Raw genomic sequence first — 14870 nt, 5'->3', positions numbered from 1 at the left:
CCAAGGTAATAAATGCGACATATAAAGAAGAAGACATATAAAGAAGCGCATGTGTAGATGAAACTAAAAATAAGATGAGGAAGAAAGTATCACAAGCATTTGCCACCTGGTTCTATTATTCCACAATGACATCCGGGAAAAGGACTATAAAAGGGTACAGAACAAACCACATTAGGCGTGAAAGGCAGGCAGATAGCTGCAACATACAACATCAGCCAGAGAGTACAAAAGGAGAAAGACTCAAATAGATATATTCCCTAACATTCCTTTATCTATAAAGCTGATAATATGGAGACTGTGCTTCCAGAAAGGCAGTGACAAAACTTGAGAAAGAATGCTGAGATTCTGCAGGAAGTGGCAGGAGGCAAGGAGACTGCTTTGGCTGCCATCCAGGTCCAGCCAGGATACACACGTGGAGTTAGTGGCAGTGAAGTAAAAACCAAACCAGAAAACAAAGGCAAAACAAAACAAAAAAAGCAAGCTCCCAACAGCATAGGCACAGGAAACAAAGCTGCTCCATTGAGGCCACCATGACATTAACATCTAGCCTGCAAAAAACAAGAATGAGCCACATGCCTTGTCCTCTGTACGGTTCTTGGGTAGTGGCCAATCATTCCTCTAAGACAAGAACCTCATGCTGATACCCAACTTCTACTTTCTTTGTAAAGAAAGTCCTTCTCTCTTATGCTCTTTGTTTTCATGAAGAATGTTTTCTTGTTAACTGAGACTTTGATTTTAGCTCTTTCCTCACCTAACTTAACGTGCACCCTGACCGCCCATAAAAACCCCAAACTTTACTTTTTCATCTCTGAAGTGCAGTTTATCTCTCCTGCCATGCTTATTGAGCTCTAGCTACAATGGGAGTGTTCAAAAACACCCTATAACCTTTGAGAACCTAGAAAACTCAACAGGCACATTTGCTTTGGGGGAAGGGGAAAGAAAGAGATAGGAACGAGTTCCTCAAGCCAACTTACAAATCCTCCTTTTCTTAGACAGGAATCGCCCGGGGATGAGCTCAATACATACTCCACCATGCTAACGCCTAGTCCCCCACTCTCCGATCGTGGGGACAGTACAGAATTGACCTCACTGTTCACATGGAAACTCTGACCAGGTCTTCTCTGCACCATGATTGGCTGGGAAACTGAATGATCTACAAAAAAGATACACAAGTGTGACACAGTGCAGCCAGAAGCCCAAACAAATTATGAGTGATGTCTCATGATAAACCACTGCCTGGGAATCAGGAGACCCAAGCGGTTGGCTGAGCCAAGGTCTCCTTCCTCCTGGGTCTTTCAATAAGCACTGGTGCTCTACACAGGCTAAGGACACGAGCACAGCCCTCCTCTATCCAGGAGAGCAGAGGAGTACAGCAGTTCACATAGCTAGGTAGATGAGTCAATGGTCACCTCTTTCAAGTTGCAGAAATTCTTCTGTTCTTTTTTTGGGCAACAACAAATCATTCTGAGGACTCTCCAATTTGCACTGTCCTGAATACAGTTTCTTCAGTGTTAGGTTTTCTGTGTTCCCCTCCCTAGAAGCTATGGCTCCTTTCTGCTGTTGGTGTCTCTGCCTCTACCAGCTCTCCCCATCCCTCTTCAGGAGAAGTCTATCACAAGAATGTCTGTGCTGGGTGATTTCATTCAGCCCCAAGCACATTTAAAGATAACTACCTAGTATATGGCACAAAACATCAAGAAAAAAAAAGAAATCATGAAGTTCACAGTACAGGCTTGGATTTTCCAATTCCAGGCAAGCTGACAGCAGCACATAGGGAAAACTCAGCTACAATCACAGTCACTTCAAGTGAGTCCATTCTTCTTTGACTAGCACTTGAGAAAATATTGAAGACTTGATTTTGTGTAATTATTTTTAATATATTATATCATCTAAGCTCCTTAGTGGCAATTATACTACTACAGGACAGGATATTTGCTCTGCGTGCTTCTGCCACTGATCTGAAATTCATGACTTGGCCAAGTGCTGAGGAAGGGAGCTCTAAGACAGGCATAAATCACAGTAGAGAGGCTAGAGCTAGATTACCTGATGTTCCCCAGGCACTGTCTCGCCATTGATCACCCAGGAATATTCCTTTTGGTCCATCTTTGCTGGATTCATCTGTTTCCCAAAACTTTTTACCTGGCAAGAGCTGCTGCAAATTAAAAATAATAGATGCTTTTAAAGAATTCATAAAGGATGAGAGTACAGCAGTCAACACTTCTTTAGACAAGGTACTGAAGATGCTCAAGGGCCCTGCAGGTCTCAATCAGAGTGCTCTGGCTACAGAGCTGTGATCAGAGCACTAGGCCTCTTTGTAAAAGACACAGAAAGGCCTAAAGCAAGGGGACACTAGCCATCAATATCTAAAATTGTTCACTTAATCTATGTGAAGATTTTTGAGGAGGGGAGAGTACAAACATTGCCCTATTAGCTGACTGCTTGCTCAGAGGGCTCTGACTGCAAGAGTACCTACTACTGTTAATACTGTCTGCACATGCACTGACTGAGCACACCACATTACTCCAGCAGGAGCACAAACCCAGCTGTGAAACCCAGCTACAGAACACTGGACACCACTTCTATTAACTAACACTTCCGCACCACATTCATCTAGTCTAAGATTTTAAGAGAAAAAAAGATATTCATCTACTTTCAAAAGGAAAATTGAATCTCCTGACCTCTGTTAGGTTTAATAATACTTAATAGTATCATTAAAGTAACTTCAAAGAAACAGTAGTCATAGAGAAAAATTCCTAAAGATTGCCATAATTCTTGGTGTGTTCAACTTTATTTAATACAATGTCTCCCTCATTTCCTCTAATTGTTTTTTAACCTCTATTCCTCGGACAGGATACCAGAAGTTTGAGATAATCTGCAATCACTACTTCTGAGCATAAATGAGCATACTTAAGAACTGACTTATTCAATAAATACCAGAAATGGAATGCTATCTTTCAGAAATAAAACACCAGAAAGCCCAAGAGATCTGCTCTCCTCCTACACAGAGTTAACTTTCCAACTTACTTAGCTACATCTGAGCATAATAAAGAAATCCAAGCTAAGGAAACAAACTCCAGCTCTCCAACTTCACTATTGCCTTCAGCATAGTGTTAACACATCCTCAAAAAAATCCCAAACCATTCCACAGCAGGTTCCTACACAAGCCCAGGCAGTCTGCTACCTTTTTCAAGCAGATCCCTAACCAAAAGACTTTGACCTGACATTGAATTATGCAAGTGCTAAGTTGCCCCAAAGATGGGCAGTTAAATCAAAGCATTAACCAATTCTTCCTCGATGCTTTTGGGGTCTGTTAACTAGAGGGGGTGGGGAGAAAGAGGTAAAAGAGAGGAAGAAACAGGTGACCAAATAAAGCTAAGCAAAGAGCCAGAAATCCCTGAACTAGATAATTGTGATATGCCCTGGGAACTATTAAACTGTCCTTGGTAGCCTCCTCTTTTTACTGATGTCAAACCTGTTTTTCAGTGGCTGTTCCCATCAGAAGCATCCTGACCAAGAAGTAAGCACAATGTCCATCAAACAGCTTCTTGGGAAATGTATTCAGTGACATCAGACATAAGCAAAATCATAGTCAAATTCCAGAAAATATATTGAGAATCATTAATATACAAGGGTCAATAAAAAAAAAAAAAAAAAAAAACTCCTGAGTGCTTGAAAGATGGCTCAGTTGTTACAATCAGCAGATCTCCCAGAGGACCTGGGTCTGATTCCCAGGACCCAGTTGGTCATTTATAAGTGTCTATAACTCCAGTCCTGGGAGAACCATTGTCCTCCTCTGACTTCCTCAGGTGCCAAGCTGCACAGACACACATGTGAGCAAATCACTCACACATAAAACAAACTCCTGTTCCCACATGGCAGCTCATAGCTGTCTGTGACTACAGTCCCATATGCAGACACATATACACATAAATCTCAATACACATAAAATAAATTGAAAAGAGCTCCTGATTTCACTTTTTCTCCCCTTTCATCTTGCAAATGCCTGTCCAAAGCATCCATAATCCTCCTTACTCACTAGCTCTTTCTCTCCCAACATTCTACTTTTTAAGTGACAACATTCTCATTCAAATTTATTTTGAAGAGGTGAGACCAAATAGTAGTCCCAATTTAGGACCCTCTTTGCATTGTAAAGGGAGCAACAATATCAGTACAAGATTCCACAACTCTTACTGATTAATTTTATGCTCTATGAAATGGTGTAAAGGGCAAAAGTAATCCAGTCCTGTGATGTCATTTTTTTCAACCTTTGTCCTTCTCCACATAATTCAAGAATAGCCAAATTCAACATATAAACAGTATAATTTATCAAGTTGGTAACTAAAAGTAGCAATCTTTGAGCTCAACGGGTGAAAGGAGGCTTGTGGGATTCTGACATTGTTTACTACAGTCTATTAGATTGTCATAACATGCAAAGCAGCAAATACAGGCAAACAGATGAGAGCAGTGGCTAGACACTCCTTCAAAAGGGAAACAGTGGAGCAAGCATGAGGCATGGTGCCAAAGTGGAGATTTTTAGAGCTGATGAGATGTCTCAGAAGCCAAAGGTTCTTGCCTCCAAATTTGACTACTTGAGTTCATCCCTGAAACCTACATATTAGTAGAAAAGAGCCAAGTCCATATGCTGTCCTTCACTCACTCACTCACACACACACACACACACACACACACACACACACACACACACACGTACTATGGCACACAAATAATGAAACAAACGTAAAAAAAAAAAAAAAGAGCTAAGGTGAAGTGTCTACTTTCTATTAGTAACATGCAACAAGCCTCAAAGAAACACATCAAAATTATGTTCCTAGCTCAGTTCTCCTGCTACTAAAAACAGAAAACAAATACTAAACAGATGTTAGAGGTGATCCCACAGGGCTAGAGCTCCTTATACATGTGAGGTGGAGGTCAGCTAGCTGTTATCAATGACAACAGCAGACACTACATCTGGGCAAGTTCCCAAGAGACAGAAGAGGGTGGGAGAGCGGGGTGCAGCATGCTGACTGGGGCCAGGCAGGTACAAAGAGAGAGCTGTGTGAGTGCTCAGCAAACAGGAAGGCACTCTGACCCAAGGGATCTAGGCAAAGTCAAAAGCAAGCTTAGCTAAGTCCTTTAATTTCTCCGAGTTCACATAGAACCTAACTTTTCTCCCTTTACTGTAAAATCTACTGTCCATACTCAACTGAGATAAGCAGCAGGGCTAACTCCAAATGACCTAGTCTCCATGTTCTGTAAAGAAGATCTTGATGGTAGGGTGCAGTGGGGTCGCACCGTCTACAGTGCAGTGCATTTCTGTTTCCCCCTACCTACCACCACCACTGCCCAGCTTGCTCACTTTAGACAGCTGCTATGCTCTGAACAATACCAGAAAGTGACCCACCTGCAAAGTATCAAGAGAGATCTCTACCCAACAATGCACTAGGAACTGAGGCCCTCATTCTAAGAGTCTGAAGGCCTGAATCCTGGTATCAACCACATGAATTTGAAAGAAGATCCTTCTCAGATAAAGTTGAGGATAAAATTAGCCCTGGTAGGAATCATTCATGCAGCTCATGCGAGATTTTATGAAGTCATAAGATTTAAACAATGGCCTTCTGAGCTGTCTGGGTCTGTTACACAGTGGGGGAACAGATCCAATCACAACTATGTGGAAGTGTGTGTTTCCAACTCTTGTGTCTTGTTTTAAGAGTAACTTCTCAATTGGTGGTGGTCCACACCTTTGATCTCGGCACTTGGGAGGCAGAGGCAGGAAGATCTCTGAGTTCCAGGATAGCCAGGGTTATACAGAGAAACCCTGTCTTGAAAAACTGAAACACCAAACAACAAGAACAACAAGAACAAAAAGAACACCACCACCCACACTTCTCATCCTACTCCCAGTGCTCAAAGTACATCGATTTCTGATTTAGGAAAAAGTAGCTAATTAGCTCTGTCGATTTCATGTTCTCTCATACACTGGCTTAAAACCCTTCCACATTAAAAATAAGTAGCTATTATTACAGCTCAGTGTACTGAGGGACAAGCAGTGCTAACACTTTCAGTTTTATATGCAAAGTCAACAAAAGTAAGGACATCTACTTTCAGAGCTAAGTAACAACTTTATCACAAAACAAAATAAAGATTTAAGAGCTATTTGAACTCAGCAAACACACCTCTGGAGGTAATTCTACCCACAGCATGAGGTATGGCATCCCCACAAGCCTACATCTTGCCAAAAACATGTACTTGACAAACTTTCACTTCAGCCAGACCTAACTTCAATCACTACAAACTGAAATGCAATCAGCCTTCATTTATTTGTGAGATGCCCCCCAGGGGGGAAGATTCAGACTATCTACAGAAAGCCAAAGGTGCAGAGGAAGCATCACACCCAGCCAGCACTTTTTCTTTTCTTTGTGAGGCAGGTAAAGCCAGGCCTGCTGAGAACTCACCAAGTAACCCAAGCTAATTTACAACTGTAGGCAACCTCCTGCTTCTGTCTCCAGGTGCTGAAATTATAGCCAAAAGCCATTCAGCTTTACAAATTGCTTTCACTTTTCTTCAAGTGATATAAGATATAAGATATAAAGGATTAATATCTGACAATTCTAAATTCCCTATGGCACCTGGAAAAGAGCACATGATACAAACAGGTCCACACCAATGATAGAGAGCAAAAGAAGCTAGCATGAACAAACTCTAAAATCATCAGCCTGGCAACTTCTCTAAATCCAATGCTAATAGCAAGCAGCTTCTCAAAACTGACTTCATCTGTAACCAAGCACAGTGATCATTGGCCACAATGACTTTGTCCAATGAGAGCCACAATTTCTCCTCAGAAAATAATAGCCTACAATTCGGTTTTTACACAATAGTCTTGTGGTTCTGGTCAGGGTGGGATCAATGTCATAATCCAATCCTCTGAATGAATAGTAGACCACCTTGAAGACCTACAAACTAAGCCAGGCAGTGGTGACTCACGCCTTCTTAATCCCAGCACTTGGGGGGGGGGGGGGGGGCAGAAGCAGGCGGATTTCTGGATTCGAGGCCAGCCTGGTCTACAGAATGAGTTCCAGGACAACCAGGGCTATACAGAGAAACCCTGTCTCAAAAAAAACCAAAAAGAAAAAGAACCTACAATCTAGAGTGGTGTAACGCACACACCTTTATTCCCAGCACTCCAGAGGGAAGACAAGCAGGCAGATCTCTAAGTTTGAGACTAGCTTGGTCTATGAGTTCCAGGATGGACCATTAAAACCCTGTCTTGAAACAAAACAAAACAAAACAAAAAAAAAAACAAACAAGCCTATACAAACTGAGAGGGAGGTGTGCTGCCTCCCCATCTTGAGCAAAACAGACCTTGTTCTCTTTCCCTATACTATCTCATCAAGCATTTTTCCTACTTGGACAGAAGGGAAACATCTTGTCAAATCTCTTCGTGACCCATAGGTTCACAAAGGAAATGCTTAACCAGGTGAGCACTGTGAGAGGACTGAGAGCAAGACGGAAGCCTGGTCTACAGGCCAGCTGGCACTTGGGAAACTGATGTTTTGCCTGGGAACACCTTTTGTTGTTTTCTGAGTCTAACAAAAAAACTATACAAGAAGTTATACTCAGTGGAGTATGCCTACATCTCCTGAAATCTCAAGTGGTGACAGAACTGCCACAAATTTACTACAAGCTGGTTCATTCTACATTTTAAGTTCCAGGCTAAATGTAAGCGAGTAAAGACCTGTCTCAAAACCAAAACCATAAACAACTATTTAAAACCAAACACCCCACACAATGATCCTATGTCCCTTATTAAGGACCCTTTAACACACAAAACCTCTTAAGTGTCTAAGTCTGAAGGCCATGTAGCTTTGCATCTGCCTCCTTATCTCAGTCTTATAACAGTCTGTCATGAACATCAACTACCAGAGGGTGGGATTTCCCCAATCCAAGGCAGCCCATGTACTGTTGCCAGCAAAGCTAGCACCGAGCCATCCAGACCTCTGTAGGAAAAATCATTAGCCAACCAAACTCCCCAAGAACTATGACTGCAGTTCTGCAGCACTTAGAGAAGCTCTAACTGAGGATGAGAGTGTATGGCCTCCAATACTATTATTGGGAAGTATTCATGAGGTTCTCTGCTGGCCTTAAGAGCAAGTGGGCCAGGCTAGGCGGTGGTGTCACACACCTTTGATCCCAGCACTTGCAAAACAGATGCAGACAGAGCTACTGCTCTACTAAGTTCCTGGATAGCCAAGGCTACAAAGAGAAACTGTGTCTCAAAACCCAACCACACCCCCACCAAAAAAAAAAAAAAAGTTGTGCACTCTTTCTACTACCACATGCTCTAAAGTGTTATCTAACTGCTTACACTTGTGTCACAAATATCTACCCACCTTTCTCCCCCTTTCTCCCTTTCTCCTCTCTCCCGTCTACACCACTCCCTGCAGAAATCTGGCTTGTGAGACACAAGGTTTGCATACAAACTCACAGGCATGATTAGGTTTCATCATTTTAGCTGGCTACTCAAATTTCCAAATTCCTAGTTTTACCTGAAATTATTAAACATTTAATCACCTAGTAAGACTCAAATAATAAAAAATCCTGTAAGTCTCAGAAGCTGACATTAAGTCAGGAAAAGGCCCCTCTGAGACTACAATTTGAACTATGATGGTGACTATGGTAATTCACAAGTCCTTGAAAACAACAGCATTTCCAGAAAACCGTTTTCAAAATCCCTCTGATTTAGCTAGTCGCCCCCTCCCCAATCTGTTGTAATGCAAATGAGACAATTCAGGAAATATCCACAATGCCGTGTCCTCTACTGATGCTGTCATCACTCTGTTAGAGATGTGAGCCAGTGTCTCAGAAAAGAAATATAAACAGTTTTTGAAAGTTTAAAAAAATATTAATAAAACTTGAGTCACCCATTAACTTTTACCAGAAGAGTAAGAATGATCCCAGGGCCAAGTGAATTCATCTCAACAACAGAAGTTCTTCAGCCTGGCATGCTGGTGCGTATGCATGTAATCCTAGCACCCCAGGACTAATTAATGGAGGGTACCACAAGCCTGGGTTACAAATAAAATCCTTTCTCAACACATGCTCATCCAGGAGTCATTCATAGCCCCTCCTATCTCTCCTCCTTCCCTCCACCCCTCCTTCCCTCCCTCAAATGTAATGAAGACTGCTTCTCTTTTTTTTTTTTAATCAAATCTCCAAGCTGGGCCAGCGAGATGAATCATCATTGTCCAATGGCCTGAGATCATGCCCAGAACCTGTCTTGCTCTCTGACCTCCACAAGCCTACCCACAGACACATAAAATTAATTTTTTAAAAATAAGAAAGATACCCATTCCTACAGTACTTGCCAAGCCTGCAAATCCCTCAGCTTAATACCCAACATTACATGAACCCTTGGTGGAGGAAACAAAGAAAATTTTAAAAGGTTTTTACTATTTTTATCATGTGAGAGAAGGCCAGAAGAGCTCCCCCAGCCCTGAAGTCGGAAGGCAGCTCTGGGGTAACACTAAGCCCTGAGCCATCTCTCCAGCCCCTAAAACGGATGACTTTGTGTTGTCCTGGGTTATAAGAGGAAGATTAATGCCTTTTAAGACTAGTTTCACCACTATTGTGAAACCCACCAATCACTCAACTAGCCAAGATAAGGTCATTATAGTCTTTCCTTCCTGAATCTAAAGCATCCAATGCTGATTGTTCTGTCTATGGAAAAATCTTAAGTTTGTAATCCTACCACCCAGGATACTGAAGCTGGACTGTAAGGCTAACATGGCTTTGTTCTACAGTGAGAAACCCACTTTTGTGGGGTCATTTTGGTTCTTGGTGTTTTTGTTTTGTTTCATTTTGTTTTGTTAGGGTGGGGGAAAGAGACAAGGGCATCTCTACATAGCCCGGACTGTCCAGGAACTCATTCTGTAGATCAGGCTGGCCCCAAAGACAGAGCTCTGCATGCACTAAAAAAAAAAATGTTTGAAATGGGGCCAGAGGATGGGGCTATTGTACCTAAGGTGTGAAGCCCTAGGAGAAAGCTCTGAGATGCCTTTCAGCTTTCCCACTTCTTTACTTATTCAGACTATTCGCTGTGATACAGGGCAGCAGCTGGGGACCTGTTCATTCTAGGCAAGCCCTCTACCCCTGAGCTACATCCCTGGCCCTCTAAGCAAGTTTTGGGATTTGAATTTCTGGCTGGTTGTTGTTGTTTTTGTTGTTGGCAAGTTTTGGTTTTTGTTATTTTTTTTTTAAAGATTTATTCATTTTATGTGAGTGTTGTGCATGTGTGATTGGTGCCTTCAGGTCAGAATCCTGGAAAGGGAGTTACATGTGGATGGTTATGAGCCACCATATGGATACTGGGAATTAAACCCAGGACCTCTGCAAGTGCTCTTAACCACTGTGCCATCTCTCCTACTCTTGTAATGTAATTACAAATTAAGAATCAAAGCCCATCATAATGAAGAAGAATGCAACCCCAGAAGCCAATTCATCACTTTTAAGTTGTTTTAACTGAAAACCTATTCTATAGAGTCAACTGAGGCACAAAGGGTAAATGATAACAGGATGTAAACAGGTTATGTTTCATCCATCCTGAAGATAGTAAGGTACCCTGAAGATCCACTATGAACTACTGAGGAACCAAGAGGTGTGATTTGGAGGAGGCTGGAGATATGAAAAACTGGTGCCTGTTAGGACACCCATCAGTGAAAGTTGTAGTCTGGCTCTTTGACAATGCCTACACTTTGATATATAGCCATCAGGAGCAACTTTTCCTGAAATAGACTGTAAAAGACATTGCTTTCATGAAACAAGTCCTTTAAAGATATCCAGACACAGACAGCACCTTAAATTTCCTTCACTTGGGATAAATTAACCTAGAAACAAGTAACACACTGACTCCTCTCTGTCTCTTCCCTGAGAGCATTCTTTACATGCCCCCACTTCAAATCCCTGGGGCAGTGACAAAGGAAATGATCTTCATGACACTTGACAATCAGTCCAGAAAAATAGCAGAAGAAATACACAATACAATCCAACTGTTGTCTGTCAAGTTAACTAAGGATGAAGCTGCATCTTTTTTGATGCATAAATGATATGTGTTCCAATCATATTCTTGTTTAAATGGGCCAGTATCAAAAACAACACAATCTTTCTTGAGACCCTAGTATACAAAGACCTGCCTGGGACAGGTATTATTAAGTTCAATAATAGACAGTTTTGAACATTCTACAACCAACACTAGATCCTGAAACTACAAGCTAATAACTAAGAGGTGAAGAATATGACATTCAAGCCATCCTCAAGCCATTCACACTGCCAGGAGGCCTCTAGCACTTCTCATCGTTTACACGTGAGCAACAGGGGGTCTCTGTGCTAGAGGGAGCGCCTTTTTCCTACATCATCAAAAATGACTAGCTCAAAAATGTGGCTGCTATTTATACAGGGAATAGCAACAGAAAAGACTTTCTCTGTGTCTCTATGTGCTATGAGAACCAAATTTAAAAAAAAAAAAAAAAAAATCAATGAAGTTTGATGTTCTCTGGTTCCTCACAGCAAACTTACTGTAAACAAGAAAAGACTTTCTGGGCGTGGTAGCAGACGCCCTTAATCCCAGCAACTTGGAAGGCAAAGGCAAGAAGATCCCTGAGGTCCAGACCAGCCAGGACTACACAATGAGACCTGTCTCAAAATTAAGTAAGAAAAAGAAAGCAAACAACAAAGAAACAATTACACACATCATAGTTCAATGCACACCTGAGCAAGCAACAGAGTACAAGTAAGTAGACATAATACCATTATGTCTACCTTCATACATAGAATAGGTGATACATAGATGATACAAAAAAGCAGCCTCTTAATCTAGCTCTACAAGAACCTGATAACAAGCCGGGCACTGGTGGCGCACGCCTTTAATCCCAGCACTTGGGAGGCAGAGGCAGGTGAATTTCTGAGTTCAAGGCCAGCCTGGTCTACAGAGTGCCAGCCCAGGACAACCAGGGCTACACAGAGAAACCCTGTCTCAGAAGAAAGAAAAAAAAAAGAACCTGATAACAAATGCCCTGGCGGCATGTTGAGAAATGTAAGTACAGTCCCCCAGTACTAATGAAGCAGAGGCAATATGGATGCAGCTGTGGGGCCAATCAGGGCTCCACAGCAGGACTCTGGCTCAGGAACAGAGCACCTCCACATCAGACTCAGCTTGCAGGGCAGCAGCAATGCCCATCACTAGGTGCCTGTGCTGAAGCACTTCTGCCCTAACTATCTGCAAAAGTGGCAGAGACTTTGAATTTTGTTGTCATTCATCCTCTTCATCACATCTTCACAACTCTAGGGGCAAGAAGGCATCTAAGTGCTGCAGCTGTTTACTGAACACAACTGGAGTTGTAGATGACAAGTGTGGGGCCTAAGACGGGGGACTCCCCTGAACGCTGAACTCTAGAACTTCTAGCAGGTGAGAAAGCAGAAGAGCTGCATAGAGGAGCAGAAACTACAAGCTACAATCTGAAAGAATAAGACTCCACATAAAGGACTGAAAGTGATGTATCTGGGTTTGAACAGCAGGAACATGAATGATCACATCAGTCTCTGCTGCTTTATCTGCTTTAAAAAAGCATCCTAACATCGCAGGACGGACCATCATGAAAATCAGGTCTATGAAGTGGTAAGAAGAGCCAAAATAAAATGTATTTGTTCAACATATTTATTTTTCTGTACCCAATAAAATGGAATGAGTCGATGCAGTATTGACACAATCTTAGCTGGTCTTCCTTTTCTCATCTTTTAAAAAGGTGGGGGGACCTGGGGGAGGGCATGTGGTTACACAAGTCAGGTAAAGGAAAGGTGGATCTGGGGGTACAAGTCAGACACAGTACACATACCTATAAACAGCATTTTCCAAGAAAAAAACAGAAAGCACAAGTTCAAGGTCAGCCTACACTACATAGTGAAGACTTATTTCAAACAACAAAGCAAAACAAAAGAGTCATGGATAATGCTATTGATGGTATCATTATAAATATGGTATTGGAGGCTACCATTTACTATTGTAAATGTTTAGTTGGTTTACTCTTGAATCAAGTATACGACTATGCGTCAAAAAAAACCCAAAACACTAACAGCCCGCCTCTATGGTACACATCATTAAGAACTTTTTAGGCTATTCAAGGTCACAATTTGTTGAAGCCAGCCTAGAATACAAAAAACCCTACTTTAGGGTGTGCTTGGGCATGGGGGAGCAGGGTGGAGGGATGTCCAATGAGAAGCTCTAGAATAACAAATCACTCTTAAATGTCCTTTGGCATATTTCTGTTTTCCTCTCTCCTCAAATAAGGCTAATCATTCTTTTTTCTATAAGGTCAAACTCCAGCAATCTCTGACATGGGTGAGTCCTAGAAACTAAACTCTTACTCAACACCTCTTAGAGATTGAAAGAAGCAAAGTCCACAGATAAATGTTACGCTTAGATAGAAGCACTGCCTAAGAGCCCTGGGCTCTGTGCTGGTTCTAACAGACCAAGTTTTACTTTCTCTGAGTAAGCAGTTTCCTGGATCACTATCAAATCATGCCCTCTTCTTAGTCTATGTGGTGGTACCTGCTTTTAATCCCAGCACTCAGTATGCAGAGGACATACAGGACTATATAGTGAGACCCTGCTCCCCATATCTGCTATCTCACATTCAAAGATATTATTAATCCTTTCTAATTTCTGGTATCTGCAATTATGGCACACATTTAATTTTATGTGCTTTGACATTTCTGCTTGCACGTATTCCATGTGAGGGTGTCAGATGCCCTAGAACTGAGTTATAGATTGCTGTGAGCTGCCATGAGAGTGCTGGGAACTGAACCTGTGTCTCTGGAAAAGCAACCAGTGCTCTTAACCAATGAACCATCATCATTCCAGCCCTTTCTCAATCATATTTAAAACCTATCACCAAGAGCAATGTTTTCTGAAGGATGAAGAGCTACCTAAATGCATTGTTTAATCCATAAATGAGATGGAGCCTACATTAGTAAACCATTCTAGAGATATAAAACATTATAGAATCTGAGCTCAGTGTGACTGTCAATGCCTCGAACAGTAGCGTTTAGAAGTACAGGCAGGAGAATGAGTTCAGGGTCACCTACATATGTGAGACCAGCCTGAGCTACCTAAGACCCTATATTTCCATCACCAATATCCTAAAAAAGAAAAATAGTCACTTGTTCTACAGATTAGAAAACTTCAGCTAGCTCATGCTTGTAAACCCAACCCTTGGTTAGCTGAGGTAAGAGAACAGGACCATTTTAAGTCAGCCTGGAAAACTTAGTTCCAGAAGAATCAGACTATCTCAGGCCTCCTAGAGGGAGCACAGGCCTTAAAGCACTCAGGAGATAGCAGCAGGCGGGTCTCTTATCTTGAGGCCAACTGGTCTACAGAGTGAGTTCCAAGGCAGATAGGGCTACACAGAGAACTGGTTCCCCCCCAAATCCTCCCCACAAAAAAGACCTATCCAAAAGTAAATAAAATGTTAAGACCACAAAAAAAGAAGAAAGATTAAGGGATCTTTTTACCAATGATTCTCACAGTTTCTTTATTTTTCACAAATATCTAGGCAGTTATGTCCCAACTACCCTTCTACCCAGAAAGCAGAAACCATAGGGAAACCAAGGCAGGAAGTTTAAGAACAGCAACGGACAGATGAGCTGAGTGTCAAGCTGGCTGGATGCAGAGTAGACTAAGGACCAAATAGAGGGCATTCTGAGCGCATGAGGGGCCTCCAGAGACTGGTATCATGAATGAAAGGACAGCATTTGGGGAGGGGGAAAAGGCAGAGGCAGGCCCAGGTAAGAGTTCCTGAAGGTGTGTTCCTGGAGTCACCATG

The 14870-nt window shown here is 42.0% G+C and overlaps 1 protein-coding gene across 21 annotated transcripts in view; it reads right to left on the bottom strand.

Annotated features, from left to right (window-relative positions):
* The window catches only part of Pum1 (pumilio RNA binding family member 1), a 118278-nt gene that overhangs the window by 60833 nt on the left and 42575 nt on the right, over positions 1-14870 (bottom strand). For 13 of the 21 annotated variants that reach the window (XM_052177527.1, XM_052177517.1, XM_052177519.1 and 10 more), the window contains 2 exons: positions 2044-2152; positions 975-1153 (listed from right to left, as the gene is read on the bottom strand). The exons of 6 other annotated variants lie outside the window; for them this stretch is intronic. In XM_052177527.1, the coding sequence (XP_052033487.1) occupies positions 975-1153; positions 2044-2152 (288 nt within the window). The remainder of the gene's footprint in view (positions 1-974; positions 1154-2043; positions 2153-14870) is intronic. 2 more of the 21 variants (XM_052177518.1, XM_052177534.1) reach the window with 1 other exon arrangement.

The sequence above is a fragment of the Apodemus sylvaticus genome, chromosome 3, assembly GCF_947179515.1.
Source record: "Apodemus sylvaticus chromosome 3, mApoSyl1.1, whole genome shotgun sequence".
NCBI classification, from domain to species: Eukaryota; Metazoa; Chordata; class Mammalia; order Rodentia; family Muridae; genus Apodemus; species Apodemus sylvaticus.
The sequence above is the reverse complement of the archived record's forward strand: the minus strand, read 5'-3'. Positions and strand labels throughout refer to the sequence as shown.